At 38.3% G+C, this 16,288-nt stretch overlaps 1 protein-coding gene across 1 annotated transcript; it reads left to right on the top strand.

Annotated features, from left to right (window-relative positions):
- Positions 1-332: 332 nt before the first annotated feature.
- On the top strand, positions 333-14,448 carry LOC306899415 (tudor domain-containing 6-like). The gene is made up of 10 exons (XM_079465637.1): positions 333-362; positions 6,507-11,762; positions 11,871-11,995; positions 12,077-12,157; positions 12,241-12,271; positions 12,432-12,481; positions 12,570-12,624; positions 13,174-13,226; positions 13,676-13,730; positions 13,853-14,448. Exons 2-9 carry the CDS (start codon positions 6,533-6,535, stop codon positions 13,724-13,726), a joined length of 5,676 nt encoding a protein of 1,891 aa, XP_079321763.1. The 5' UTR covers positions 333-362; positions 6,507-6,532; the 3' UTR covers positions 13,727-13,730; positions 13,853-14,448.
- The last annotated feature ends 1,840 nt before the right edge of the window (positions 14,449-16,288 follow it).

The raw sequence follows: 16,288 nt of genomic DNA, 5'->3' as shown, positions 1-16,288 counted from the left end.
AAGACTGAATATCTGTGTCATTTGGAGCTCGACGTTTTAAAAATCTCCTTATGTCCATATTTTTGTCCATAGCTAGCTGAGAATCGCTGGACTTACGTAACTTGTCACATGACCCAGAGCCCTGAATTGTTTTTTTTACTAAAGGAGTATATGAAATCAGATGTATTACCTACCACCATTTAGTTGTTTTGTTTTATTTAAGATATTTATAATATATAATTTTTTTAAGAATGCAATTATTTTTTTGTTGAAACAATGCAATTACCCGTTTCAGCCGCCAGGGGGGGCAATGCTCCCCCTGCCCCCCCGCAAACTCCGCGCATGACCTGAACCCCAACTGCTTGTTAATATCACCTGATGAGGTAAGTGTTTGTAATAAATAGGCTATATGAAGATTAAATGTGCACTAATAAAACTGGCGGACAGTTGGCAATATTAATAGTTGATGCGTATTTTCAGAGGTTAAATTTCAATATTTACCTCACGAACTACGCGTTAACTTGAGGCGACTTCACTGTGACGTCCCTGGTTGTTGTTTCTAATGTTTTCTTTCAACTTGGTTTTTTGAGAAGCACGTTTTAAATAGGATAAGACGACCTACAGATGGACTTTTTTCGATGGTTTGACTTAATTAAAAGCGTGTTAAAAACACTTGATCGAGTGTTGGGCTGTGCAGATGTCTTTACTTCGTTCATATTGTTAGCGTTTATTAACGTGAATTGCTGAATTGAGTGTTATGTTGGGATGTTTGTAACGTTGTTTATAACTTGCTCTTGGGGTTGGATACCTACTACTGACACCTGTCGCGATGGTCAATTTATCGATTTATGGTCAATGGTCAATTTATCGATTTATCGCGCGATATATAAACTTGACGTCGGTAGTTTTTGTTATGCAATAAATCGCCATGTGCGTTTGTTTACATAACAATGAATGAGTTTGATTTTATCCGATGGCGCTGCCCTGTGTCTGTGTGTCAAGAGTGCTGCACACACGTGGCAGACAGCGGCAAGTTGTATATGACATGTCACATGTATTCAAACACCTTTAGACGAATTTCAATATAAGCATATGACGTGTTTCTAGTTTTAACTGTTTCTCTGAATCCTATGATGAGAAATAAGAGTCAGTAGAGGGAGGTTTGACAGCATGAATAATCTAATTTCTAAGTCTTTGTTTTATGATTCAAAAATATGATTTCAGGAAATCATGAAGCCATTAATGGTCACAATTGTGACCATGTAAAACACAGCAGACATCACATGCATGTTTTAATGGGGAAATTGTTACTATTTTGTATTCAGTTATTCAAGCAGACCATGGTATTCATTTTAAACTCTTGAAGTTGGGAGATAGATATGGTGCTACCGAGGCAAAAAGTTAATATTGAGCGCTGTTCTCTATTTATTTGCTTATATTATGTGTGCAATTTACCTTTGCATCTTATTCCAGGGCTCTAGACTCATTTTTCCCTCTTTCTCAGTTGGTCGCACCCTTGTGACCTCAGTTGATGAATTGTTCTGTTAATCTGTCACTCTCTCTTTTAAAATAGTCAGCTATTTGCACTTTAACACTTGCGAGCCCAATAAATGCAAATATCTTTATTTTATACAGTTGTTCTTATTTCGTTTTATATTCAAGGTATATGTTTGCTATGAAATGATCTGACGCAAATTTACCCTGTCACTCTTCACAATCCTCCTTTTTTGCCCTCTTTTGAAAAAGCTGTAATTTTCCCACTGGCCTTTATTTTTACCACATAAAATAAAAAACAATTAGCTGGCTCAACTCAAAAGTAACTCAGAAGTAAATTATTATATACATTGTCATAAATAAACTTGAAATACTAAATCTCACTAACCACTGTTGGTTAGGGGCACTATGGTCTAAGCACGCTTGTGTTTTGAGTGACTGATTTGATGAGCTCAGAAAGAGGGTTGGACAGAGAGTATCACAAGTTCAGTGTTTGATATAAGAGTTGTTTTCACAAAATGAATTGGTTCAAATGAGTCATTACGTCGCGAATAGGACATTAGCGGACATTGATGTGCTTTTTGTCACAGCTGTAAGGACATCACAAAAGATAACAAGGAAATTACTTGTTTTTGAGTACATTCACACCCAGCTTTTTGGTGGCAGTCCAGAGCCCTGTATTCATTTGTTAAAGAAGTCTAACTGTGCAGGATTGTTTACATTGTGTAATTACAAGTTGTTTGCACAATTAAAAGGTTCTGTGTTTTGACTGCAACTGTCATGCATCCAGATTCCTTCACTTCATTATTATACTTCCCAACAGCAATGGCTAACACAGTACCCGTGGTTGTGGTACAATGGAAATGCTATGCTGTGCATCTACTGCATCCAATGTGGCCTGTGCTTTTCTGTTAACTCAAAAGGAAGGGCCACGTGCCTCGTCGTTGCACACAACCTGATGGATTCCTGCACTTTCTGTCTTTGAGGACAATTAAAAGATCGACCCATGCCTACTTGTAGGTATATGATGGTAATGGGTCAATTTAACACAGCCTTTAACTTTGCAAAAGAAGAACTACCATTCGTGAAATTTAAGTCACAGCTCATACTCATGAAAAGATCGGCCTGAGTATCAACCTGGCATATGTTAGGTTGGGTACTGAAACCCTATGCTAATATGGCACTGATACCTATATATCCGTAACTGGACTGAATCAAAATGCAGATTTCACTGCCTCATTTCGGTGCCACTTTAATGCTGACTGAGCTGTCGATTGAGACATTTGCCCTCATTCATGTGAACGAAATTCGGAAAGCTTAGATACTACAAATCCAACACATCTAACATAATTGTTAAACGCATCGTGAATTATCTGTGATCCGTGCAGATCGGAACGCGCATGATCCCTGGACTCATCATACTGGAAGACCGTTTCAATGCATGCTCTCTCTCCATCCCTTTTTCAGCCTTCATCACCTGGCACAGTCTAACTTCAACTGCCGCAATACGGCAAGTTAATGTACTTTTTTTTCATTAATTTATTTGTCAAGTATTCACAGAAGAGGTGGGTTTTAAGTAGTTTTTTGAGATGTGGTTGACCGGACCGCGTTGGGAAGAATGAGCGGGAAAACGATTTTATGCCCTTATGAGAAGGCATTACAAGGCGCTGCTCGTTTGCTGAACACAGGGTTCTTGATGGGGTGTAGGAGTATTGTAGGGTGTGAAAGTATGCCGGTGCAGATCCAGTGATACTGGCTTCAACCGGTAGCCAGTGGAGAGAGATGAAAAGGGGTGTCACATGAGCACTTTTGGGCTATTAGAAGACGAGGTGTGCTGCTGCGTTTTGAACCAGCTTAAGTGGTTTGATAGCCTTTGCAGAAAGACCAGCAAGGAGAGCATTGCAGTAGTCCAACCTTGAGATTACCAGCGCCTGGACAAGGAGTTGTGCCGCATGCTCAGTGAGGTAGGGTATTACCTTTCAAATGTTGAATAAGGCACATCGACAGGATCGGGTTTTCTTTGCAATGTGATCATTGAAGGACAGCTGTTCATCAAATATGACTCCGGTGTTCCAGGCTGATTCGGAGGGAGTGATTGTGGAATTGCCAAGTTGGATGGTAAGATCGTGTTGCACCGTGGGGTGTGCCGGAAACACTAGTAGTTCTGTCTTGGTCGGTTTCAGCTGGAGGTGATGTTCTTTCATCCAAGCTGAGATGTCATCTAGGCAGGCTGTTATGCGAGCTGCTACAGTGGTATTGTCTGGGTGAAACGAGATGTAGATCTGGGTGTCGTCAGCATAACAGTGATACGAGAAGCCATGTGCCTGTATGATGGGTCATAAGGATGTCATGTAAATGGGGGAAAAAAGCAGCGGTCCAAGCACCAATCCATGAGGGACCCCAGTGATCATGTGGTGAGCAGTGGACAGCCTACATGACACCTTGAATGATCTGCTGGAGAGGTAGGATTGGAACCAGTAGAGAAGGGAGCCTGAGATTCCTAAGGATGACAGGGTTGCTAGCAGTATCTGGTGATTGACGGTGTCAAACGCTGCAGATGGGTCTAGCAGAAAAGTTTTTGTATATAAGTTTTGTATAGGCATATAATTATTGTTTTTTGTTTTATCAACTTTTGTTGAAACTAGTAACTTTGTATTAGCACCTATCATACTATTGCTCTTGTGTGACTTATCGCTTATTGCTCCTTGAAATCGTTGTAAGTCGCTTTGGATAAAAGTGTTTGCTAAATTACTAAATGTAAAATGTAAATGTGTATTTTTTATTATTTAATAAATATTTTTAATTGAACATACTGTTCTTTAATTTCATCGACCTGTGTTTTGTGGCTCTTTTTTAAAGTATTGATTTGGCACCGGTATAAAAAAAACAAAAGATACCCAACCATAGACCTATGCCAATGACGTGGCCTGGGCTCCGATAATAGGAGTGATCTCGGACAATCTCCTGCCAAAAACCGCTGAAACAAGTGTCTCCTTAACCTACCTATCATTTATGATAAATGGCAACACGGACGTCTCCACAAGAGAATGCAAGATTGTCTACACTTGTGCGATTTCCAATAAAGGCCATTTAATTTTCTTAACACGGTTGAACACCGGATGCAAAAGGTATGTGGTTTCCTTATAATGATTATAATTATTATAATGGCCTAATATTTAAAGTTTGAAGTAAATGCATTGTAGGTAGAATAAAAAACATATAGATTAACAGGATGGGGCTAAGATTTTCATAGTATTTTATACTTAAGTTTTATGTTCATATTACAACAATAAAAACACATGTTAATAAGAATTTAGGAATAAGTTGTTAATTTGCCAGAAGAGTTTTTTTTTAAATAACAAAAGATGTTTAATGACAGTGTTGCCAAGAGTGCAACCTACAGGCCAGAACAGATACTGTTCTAAACTATCAATTAGAAGTAAAATAGTAACGTTTTAGTTTACAAATGTAATAGATCTTATTGTGTTAAAAGGAAATTACTCTGTTAAACTATAAATGCAGATAGTTTCAATGTAAAATGTGTATGGTGGGTTTAAAAATATTGTAAAATGTCCAAATCATTTAATTCTACTGTATAGATAAAATGCATTTATAAATGCATGATATGTACTGTATTTGGTTCACTTAAGGCATTTATGCTGCAACCAAGAAAGCCATTTCTCGCCTTGGTCCACAATAAGCGGACTGGCTGCAGAAAAATTTTGCCCTTGGGCCAGATGCTGTCAATCTGGTCCACAAAGGGGGAGTGATATCGCTGCTTCAAGCTGAGGCCAGGTCATATGTTGTCCCAATCCACAGCAGGTCACACAGGTACAATGAAGTGTAGCATATTTATTTACTTTCTAAAGTTTACAGTATGTGATTGTTCTAATAAGTTTGATTCACTTTCTTTTGAAAGACTGGAGTTGTTCAGTGTACAAAGAGATCTATGATTGGGCAAGTATGCTCCACCTTATCTGGAAGGCGTACCCACGTAAATTCACCCAATGTAGTGAAGGAACAAGGTGGCTACCCCAAGTTTAAACACTTTCCTGAAACCAGGAAGCAAGGATGGCTGCCTACACGGCTCTGGACAATTTATAGCAGTATAAATGCACATGGACCAACTGGCAGGTGCCTTGGCCAAAGCAGATATTGCTGGCAGAGGAAGGAAGGTTAGTATAATCTCTGTTTTGAGTTTAAAAATATTTAATTGTTTAAATTGACTGTGGTGTTGTATTATAATTGTTAATGAAAAGGACACTGTTATAGGTGAAAGCCATGATGGAGAATATGGACATTTCTGGCATTCTGTCACTTCCTGACAGATATTTTCTCTCTTCCATTAGCCAATTCTGCCTACTGCTCCAGAGAAATTTATATAATCCTACCTCAGGTAAAATAGATAGTTAAATGATTGTTAAATATCTCCAGAGAGGCAGCAGTTCAGCAGACACCCATGGGAATTTTTTTTTTTATATATTTTCTATATTATATTTTAGTAATGGTTTCTTTTATATGTATACTTATTGGAAACAATTTTTAGAATAAAATATTTAGCAAATATCAAGTTTCAGTTACTGTCAATCTTTAAATCAATGTAACTAAGCATACACAAAATAACAATGATTCATCAACATGCAATGCCATTATGACTGCTATTAAAAAGGAATTTTTCTACAATATTCACTCAACGTGTCAGTAAAAAAGGGCATTTTAAGAGGGTCTGAAACAACCTCACATGAGGGCATGTGAAAAAATGACAGAAGTTTCGTTTTTGGGGAACTATCGCTTTAAGTGAATGCAAAGATGCAATTTTTTATATTTGTATGTAATGGGTAAAGTGTTAATGTTGTATATTGGAGTTATTTTGAAACGATAAGTCGAAACAAGTTTGTCAACTACCCTTTTTGCATTTTGTTGTTCTAGTGTCACCAGGTGATGGGGTTTGAACATGCTTGCGTTTAATTTTACATTTGTACATTATTTGGAAAATAACATTTATATGTTTTCAATTTCTTTTCTCTTTCTAGATACACCAGACACTGGGTCATTAAAAATGTGTTCAATTCCAGAACCCCCATCAACAGGTTCACATGTCCCTGTACTTATTTCACGAGTAAACTTAAACCCCTCATGTTTACTGGTAAATTTTTGGGGTCATTTCGATCAAGATCGGGAATTGGCATATCAACAACTAAAAAAAGAGATTCAATACCCCACAGAGAGGTTTTGCGAATCCGATGGAAATCCTGGGGATTTGTGCCTAGTATGCATGTATGAAACGTGGTACAGAGCCAGGGTAGTGTCAAAAGATGCTAAAGACTACAGTGTGTTTTTAATTGATGAAGGCAGAACACTTCATGCCACGCTTGACACACTAGCATGGGGCAAAAGTGAGTTTTTCTATCTGCCTCCTGAGGGGGAATTCTGTATTCTTGCCAATGTCTTACCACTGTCTCCTGACAAATGGACAACAATGGCCTTGAAGTTCATGAAGACTTTCTGTGGTAGAAGAGTGAGCGCCACTGTTCAGGATGTTCTCGTGCCTCATCGAATGTTCCTGCTTGACATTCCTTGTCTATCCAGACAGATGTTTGAAATGCGGTTTGCCAAAAAACTGTCCAATGATAGCTTCAAAGAATTTGTTACAAGGTCTTTGCAGGCTAACAGCGGATCTGCAGTGGATCTTCAGAAGATTTCTTTCATCGGGAACAAACCCTTCGAATTCATTGAGCAAATAGAGAAACCAAAATCCTACATGTATCCAGAGTTGCAGACTGATAACATGGAGACTGTGGTTGTTACAGAGATAACAAATCCATTTCGCATATTCTGTCAACTCAAGGTCTTTTCTCAGGAGCTGAGGAAGTTAACTGAACAAATAACTCAGCATTATGATGGAAGAATTGGCAAAAAAATGGCCACACCAGTGAACTTGGGAAGTCCTTGTGCATCAAGAGGAAGTGACTGCAAATGGTACCGTTCTGTGCTGCAGCAGGCCATGTCTGCCAACAATGTGGTTGAGGTTTTGCATGTGGATTATGGAAAGAAAGAATTCGTACAGGTTGACCACGTCAGACAACTTGCCTCTGAATTCTTCAGAATGCCGGTTGTAACATACGTGTGCTCTCTTCACGGAATAGTTGACAGAGGTGTTGGTTGGACAGCCTCACAGATCGATTTTCTGAAATCTCTCCTGCTCAACAGAACCGTGATTGCCAAATTTCAGTACCACAGCCTTTCAGAAGGTGTCCATTATGTCACGCTTTATGGCGAGGAGAATACAAACATCAATAAGTTGTTTGAATTGAAACAGAAATGTGTGATGGACTCCGATATGACTCATGATGACTTTTCTATTCAGAAGAGCCTGTTGTCTCAAAAGAGCAAGATTTCAGAGAGAAGCGAGTCCAAATACCCAGATGGAACATACTATGACCCCAGAGGGAACAAACCTGTGTTCTTTACAGAAAGTCTCCCACCTAACACGTCACACGTAGCTGTTGTGCAACACGTTGACAGCCCTGGAAAGTTTTGGGTTCAGACTCAGCGTTATGCAGAGGATTTCGACCGACTAATGGATGACCTTGGTGATCTGTACAATGATCCAACAAGTACAGAGGGTGTATTAAGAAAGCCTGTCGCTGGTCTCCTATGTGCAGCTAAAGCACAAAGTAGTGTGTTCTACAGAGCAGCTATCTACAATGTAATTGACAAGAAAGCAGAAGTTTACTTAATTGACTATGGGATCACAGAAATTGTTGATTGTTGCAACCTTCGACTGTTACCTCTGAGATTCCAGGAGCTACCCGCTGTTTCAGTAAAGTGCTCCCTACATGGCATTAAACCCAAACAGAAACATTGGGATGAGAAGGCAACATCGTTCTTTTCCAGAATTGTTGAAGACAAAGTACTTGATCTGCACGTCCAAGACAAGTTTCAAGATACCCATATTGTTCAGTTAGTGGAACCCAGTTTAGATGGTGAAAATGATTTAAGCAAGTTGTTGTGCAGCACAGATCTTGCAGAAAGTGAAAAGAGTTTTATGGGCAATCCTGCCTTAAGATCTTGCAGTTTAAAAACTGCACACACCACTGAAACAGTCAGGAGATGTACTATACCTCAAACGCCATCCAGTTCTTCTGTTGTGATGGAAAGTGCATCAGCTTTCAAGGAATCTTTATTTCCGATTGGCAGTTCGCTGGAAGTGACAGTGTCCTGCATTGAAAATCCAAATGACTTTTGGTGTCAAAAATCCCAAAATGCAGCTTGTTTGGAAGTGCTAATGCAAGATATCCAGCGCTTCTATGTTCACAGTAAATTTCAGCCTCCTTTTGAAGCAGCTTGTGTTGCCCGTCATCCTGAAACTGGTATATGGTACAGAGCCTTGGTCATTCACAAACACCAAACACCACATGTTGATGTCCTTTTCTTTGACTACGGTCAGACACAGAAGGTTGGTGTCGAAGATCTGCGGAAGATTACTCCAGAATTTCTGAAGATGAAGGGACAAGCCTTTCGATGCAGTTTATATAATCTCATCCAACCAGTCTCTCAATCAGCTATAGACTGGAGCCCTGAAGCCATATTGCAGTTTCAAGATTTTGTTGACACTGCAGTTTCCACAAACCTCCCCTTGAAATGCACCATTTGTGCTGTAATGTATGATGGCCAAAAAGTTGTGTTCAATGTGGTGGATTTGGAAACCCCGTCCCAAAGCATTTGCAATCTTCTTGTCCAAAGACATCTAGCTGATTGTGCACCCTCTAAAAGGTGTCCCATTTCACCTTTTCGCCTGGACACCTACTACTATTCTACACATGGTATTAAGACTGTGTGTGAAGAGGACGTGAGTGTCACCTGTGTGAAAAGTGTCACTCAGTTCTTTTGCCATCTGGGAAGAAATTCAGACCAGATAGAAAAACTTGCGCACAACGTCAACTCCCTTTGCAGTCAACTAGTGGTCGCCAAGTGTCCTCAGACGTTCGGAACAGTTTGCTTTGTGAAATTCACAGATGGACTTTGGTACAGAGGGCAAATCAAATCTACAAAACCGTCAATTGTGGTTCACTTTGTGGATTACGGAGACACACTGGAAGTCAATAAATCATGCTTGCTACCAGTTCCAATCGAAGCAGGAGACATAATGACTGTCCCAGTGCAGGCAATCGAATGTGGGCTCTCTGATATACCAGACAATGTACCGGGTGAAGTGGGAAAGTGGTTTCAGAATTTTGCAGAGGGTGGTTGTTTCAAGGCGGTGATCATGGCAAAAGAACCTGGAGGAAAACTGATAGTGGAACTTTATGATGGGAAAATTAAAGTCAATGCATTGATCAGACAGAAGTTTAGCAATGAAATCCCCCGAAATGAACTTATCTTATTCACAGATTATGACGCACAGTACAAGAATGCACAAAGCTCGGTAGCCCATGTGAGAAAAATCTTTAGTGGTCTGAAGACAAATCCACCAGATAGTGTTCAGCATTTCAGCCAAAGTCAAAGAAGTCATGGGTTTAAATCAAAACCAGAGATATCACCAAGAAAGTCAAATGATGGAAAGCCAAATGAATTGTCGCTCCCCTGTCAATCTAAGAAAGATGATGATGATGATGATAAAATCAAGCCCAAGAAGTCTCTCAAAGAATCACAGCTCCCAGTGAAACCTATAAAACCAGGCATGGAAGCCAGTGTTTTCATCTCGCATTGCAACAGCCCCTTTAGCTTCTTTGTTCAGCTGGCAACTGATGAGGATGACATTTATGCACTTGTCCAGAAGTTAAATGATGGACAGTTAAAGAGTGTGAATCTTGATCCTTCTGATGTTCACGAAGGCGACCTTGTCCGAGCAGTGTTTCCCGATGATAACTCTTGTTACCGTGCAGCAGTAAGAAAAAACACTGGTGACACAATTGATGTTGAGTTCATTGACTTTGGAAACACTGCTGCTGTTTCTGTCTCAAAAATAAGTCAACTCGAACAATCATTTGCTGCTTTTCCACGGTACGACATCCACTGCTCGCTAAATAAACAGAATGTTGACAGCACAGACCAAGCATGCAGCTTCAAACAGATAATTGAAGAAAACGAGGATGAGGTCATGTGCACGTTTGTGAAGCTTTCAGGTGCAGTGTGGGAAGTAAAACTTAATGTTAATGGTGTGGTGCTTGGATCCACTTGCAAGGATGAAAGTCCACCAAAAGCTGAGCTTAAGAGCACACGTGTCAAGCAAATGTCTGATGTCACGACCTGCACCCATTACAAAAACCTTGTTGGACAAATGATTGAAGGTTACGCCTCGGTCATCAAAGGTCCTCAACTCTTCTGGTGTCAGTATGCAACAGACAGCCTTCAAGAGATTGCAGATGTGCTACAGAATGTCGGTGATGTGTTGGAGAATACATTGAAGGAGGATTCTCTGCCAGTGGGTAGTGCTGCCATTGCCCTTTTCGCTGAAGACAATCTTTGGTATCGTGCTAAAGTAACAACTAGGGACTATGACACATTGTCTGTTACTTTTATAGACTATGGAAACGAAGCCAAAGTCAATGTATGTGATGTGAGAGAACTTCCATCCAAGCTATCTGATATCCCACCTCAGGCATTTGACTGCCAGCTTGAAGGCTTTGATGTTTCCAAAGGTTTCTGGGATGAAAAGGCAGATGATGAGTTTTATGAGCTAGTTAATGACAAGCTTTTAAACGTCACCGTTGAGAGAATGGGAACTTCGGAAATGCCCCACTTTGTCAAGCTGGAGTGTCAAGGTGTTGTCATCAATGATTTAATGCTACGATATTGGAAAATTCCTGAAGGTCCATCAATTGAACTCTTAAATGAAGGAGAACCTGTCCCCTATGAAGCTTCTGTGGTAACTGAGATTAATATTGGCTCAGAAAAAACTCTTGAATCAGAAAGTGATGTTACTGATGAAACCTGTTCACCAGACCTGAAAATACAGCAAGAGGAAGAGATTGATGAAAATTTATTGCAGGCTTTCCCATTTTTAATCAGTAGTGAAAATGATCACTCCCCTGATTTAATTATTGTAGCAGAGGAGCTGGTGTCTTCATGTGACACAGAACACGAAACAATTGCTGATGTCACCACTAGTTTATTAGACCTGACAAACCAGTATGACTTCGCTCAAGAGACCCTCACAACGCTCAATCCTCCAGTTTTGGCACAACAGTCTGAGGAACCGTTTGATTGTATTCTTCAACATGAACGTTATTCTGAATTGTGCCATGTTGAACCACAGTCTCCGTCATATGAGCTAATTCGGTCAGGTAAGCGTCATCACAAATTTAGCTTATCTATCACTGTTTTGGTGTAAATTATCATATTACACCATTGTCAGTTTATAAACGCAGTCTTTGTTTGGTTTCTTTTTTAAGACTTTGGTTGTTTAAGGCAGGCCACAGAGAAGAAACCTGTTGGTTCAGAATGTGTAATCTGGTCTCACGTAAAAAGAAATTGGTGTGAGGCACAAGTTTTGAAGGTTTCTGAAGATGCTGCATTGGTAAATGTCACATTGGTTCTTACAGTCTTGTGTGGTTTTAGTTTCATTTTATACTTATAGTTATGTAAAACTGTTTTTCAGGTTCTTCTTGTGGACCATGGTTCTGAGGTTGTGGTCGAACCACTCAACATATATGAAATACTGCCAGAAAAGTCATTAGAGGTGTGAAATAAACTCTTAACTCTCGTTTTACTATGTGTTTGTTAAAGTAAACCGTTATTTGTCTACTTTTGTTATATTTGCAGCCATTAAGCGTTGAAGCTTCAGTTCTGGATGGTATGTATCACTTCTAATTGCCTTTTGGATTTCATATTGTCATGTTTTGAGGCGGTGTAATTGTTAAAGCACTATATTCATTACTAAGATGTGTTGTCACATCATGCGTGCCAATGTCAAATGGTTAACTTCAAGAATCCTTTACTTGCATGTTGTGTAGATGAGCTAAACAAAGTAATGCATGATGCACAAATGAAGATTGTCTCCCAGGTAAATAGACTTTTCATTGTGGTTAAAAGAATGATTGCAGCTTTATTATGTTTTGGCATACCTATGCTTTATTTATCTATGGCAATAGGCTGAAGATGCAGAATATGATGGTGCTTTTGCTTCATCCTCTGAGGACCCAAAAGGTAAGCGTGTAACTTCGAAAAGATCCTGCTAAAGTAGAGGTATTTGTTCTGCTACTATTTAAACCTTGTAAATACATTTTCTATCACGCTAGTGATACATTGGTTATTGAGTTGGTAGGGCAAAATTAATGGATATTTTAAAATGCCAAGGTGATGAGTTGTAAAACTTAAATTTGAATTGTGTACAAAAGTATCGGGGCCTCATTTCAAAGCATGCACAAAAGCTTTCCCTCTGAATGAATTAAGAACAATTTATATAAACTTCAATAGACTAATGATTTTAAGACCAATGTTGGTCTATGGTTATAAAGAATGTAAGCGTACATAATGTGTGTTTGGTGAGATTGTTTTCGTTTTGTTGAGATATGAGCTGCTTAAAGCAACTAGGCTGCCTTATTTTTTGTTTTCAGGACATTATAAATGCTGTGTATGCATATATATATATATATATATATATATATTACACACAAATCTGGGTAGTTACTAGATGCAAGTTTTTGACTAAGACTTAGACTTTAATATACATCTTGGCTTTGTTTTTGTTTAAAGAAGTGTCAGGGGCAGGAGCACAACTAGTTGAAATACTAACCTCTACTTCATGTGTAAGTATCTATTTTTCTCCACATTGTCATATGTTATTAAAATAAGGTGTATATACTTGAATAGGAATTTTGAAAAGACATACAGTAAGCAAGTCAGAACACCTACAAAACCGAGAGACCCAGGATGACACATTCTTCAGCTGGAGAGCAAAATGGTTGTTTCTTATTATTTACATATACCATGCATTTAGTGGTGTTTTAACTTTGTTAATGAAGAATTGATTGTTTAATTGTATTTCTTAAATGTTGCTTTAGGGGGGCAATTGTTTATTCTATGTCTAATTGAAAGCGAATGTGTTACTGCAGATCTTCCTGTTCTGACCAGTGTCTGATGGCACTGTATTATAGTCTTAATGTTTACTTACTGGTGAAGTTACATTTGAAGGAAAAAAATATGACAAAGACAAGCATGCTTAAAACAAATGATTTTTGTTTACTTTGCACGTCAGCTCCAGGGAGATGCAGGTGTGATGGAGGTCTGTCCTGATGCTGAAGAATAGTCATGTAAGTTAAGTGCTATCGTTTTAAATAAGGTCATAAGATATAAATAACAATTTTATCAGAAAAATATATTATTATATAATATATTAAATAACGAATCAGTGAATTTTCACTTTTCTTTGCAGGTGTACAAGAAATACTACAAGAAAGGCCAAATGCATCTGATTGCACCATCGCAGAAGAGCATGATTTTAAGTCATTCATCTGACATTATTTTTGTTGGTGTTTTGCGAGAATCCCAAGCAGAAGGATGTCAGCCAGAACAGAAGAGACTATTAAACGCCAACAGCTCTATGTATTTTGTAAAGGTGTTTTTTTTTTCACATTCAAGGTCTGATTATTATTTATATATACTTTTCATTTATTGGGATTCATTCTTTTTTGTTGATGTATTGAACTGCTTATATGTCTTGCACTCTCTTGCAAAGTATTTCACTGTTAGCTTCCGTAATTAACCTGTATAGAGTTTGTTGTTTCGCTCTCTTGTTTATATAAACTCAATTTACATCAGATTTCTTGATATCCACATTTCATCATATACACACAGCAGTCAAAATGTGTCGTCTCTACATATTTCGCATTCATGATTGGGTCTAGTTAATCATAAGATCCCATGTGTTACATGTGCATTGGCAACATTAAAATAGTAATGCTACTTGATTGATTTGCCTGTGATGTAGTAATATTGGTTCTTGGAATAAAGTTGTCATCTTTTCCATCAATTAAAGGTTCCCGCTTATTGAAATTTCTGGCAGAGCTAAAATTTTATGCAAAATTAAGATTGATGGCAGAATTTCAAAAGTTTTTAAAAGAAACTTTACTTTTTAGCACTTCTTAAATGTAAGAAAAAATACAAAACTTTTCATTTAATATTTTGCTCCGGTGGGCTAAAACGTGAATAAAGTCATACTTATAAAGGTAAATAACTTGCCTAAATGCTGTTGAAGAAAGGCCAAAGCAATATATGGATCGATCTCGCCTTTCAGTTTCATGAGCCTTCCAATCCAGAAATGTGAAAATCTTGGAAGCTCTACTGCACAGTCCCTCACCAAAACACAGCAAAGTATTACATGGAATATATTCTGCATTAATTCAATTTGAAATCCAGAAAGGATTTACTGACTTTATCATTTTTCTGGTTATGACCGTAGAGTCCAGCTTCTTCATTGCGAATATAATTCCCAATCTATTGAAATTTCTCAAGAGTTTATAAAGACGATTGACTGTTCTATGCTTGGAAAGATCTCTTCATCCAGAGGAAGCATCCACGTGTCCAATGCAACACCGTAACTAAAAAAAACATTTGGTTTATTATTGCATAACAGATTGGAAATGATTACGTGTGCACATAGAGATGAATAACAACCACACAAAACTCGTTCCATTGAACCGTTTGCACTTGAGATTTGCAAAACCAACTAAAAAAAACTTTTGCTAATGAATGCAGACCTCTGTGGGATAGATGACCCTTGGTTAGCTGTGACTGTTCTGTGGTTGAATGTCTTGGCCTCAGTGATATGTGATAGTACTCTAGGCGACTGTTAAATGAGGGATTTCCTTTCAGGTCAGTGTGTCTGGTGATGGGCCTTTGGCCAGGAACCCAGCAGGAGATAAAATCTGAACATTAGCTGTATCCTCACCGCTAAGCACTGAGTGGTCAATCTCAGCACCTTTACAATAATAGCAAATAAAGACATTGCAGATAGGCCGTAAATCTGTTCCTCTTCTGAGAGGGGTAAAAGGCCTTGGGTCCAGCAGTAAAGGAGATTCTCATTGGAAATGTTAAAGTGCAGAATGGGGACATCCTTACAAAGAGAAGTTTATTTAGGTGTGCTATTGCGATACTTCTTAAAGAAAAGTACTAAAAACAAGAAAGTACACTTTCAGTATACTTTTTATTTACTTGTAAACTAGTTGTGTTGTCAACTTATTCTACTGTTTGACAATAATATTTGGGTATGTGTTGGCTCCGTACAGTATCTGCTTGTAGGGACCTATTGGATAAAGGATTTGTTACATTAGTTCTTCAAGAAAATGTAAAACATTTTTAGAAAAGCCTTTCTAGGGACTGGAGGTGTAAATTAGCACATGTTATAATCTCATATGCGCAATTAATTTTTTTAATTTCTTTAGGAATCATGTTTATTGTATTGTCCCTATTAAATAAAAATATATAAAGCATTAAAGAAAGTAAAGTTTAACATCAGTGTGATCTTCTGGGAATGCATACCAATTTTACAATGTGGCTAATTGTTATAAATTTGATTTGCACAAAAACGCACGATTAGAAAATGATTGAAGCCCCACCATTATACCTATAATCCCTGTGCATGCCCCTAAACCCATGACTTGAACAAATTCGATTTGACTAATTCATATGAATTACACACCTTATGAAACAGTTAGGAATTGCCACAAGTTATGTTAAAAGTGTTGTTAGCCCTCCAAATAAAAAAGATCATTAAACATGGTTCCATTGAAAGCAGTGGATGAAGAAAGCTTTTTTGGCCTGAGATGATAAACAGGATTATAATTCCACATTTGTGTTTATGATCCACATC

This window comes from Barbatula barbatula (assembly GCF_947034865.1).
Source record: "Barbatula barbatula genome assembly, chromosome: 10".
NCBI lineage: Eukaryota > Metazoa > Chordata > Actinopteri > Cypriniformes > Nemacheilidae > Barbatula > Barbatula barbatula.
Note: the sequence above shows the minus strand (reverse complement) of the source record. Positions and strands in the feature narration are given on the sequence as shown.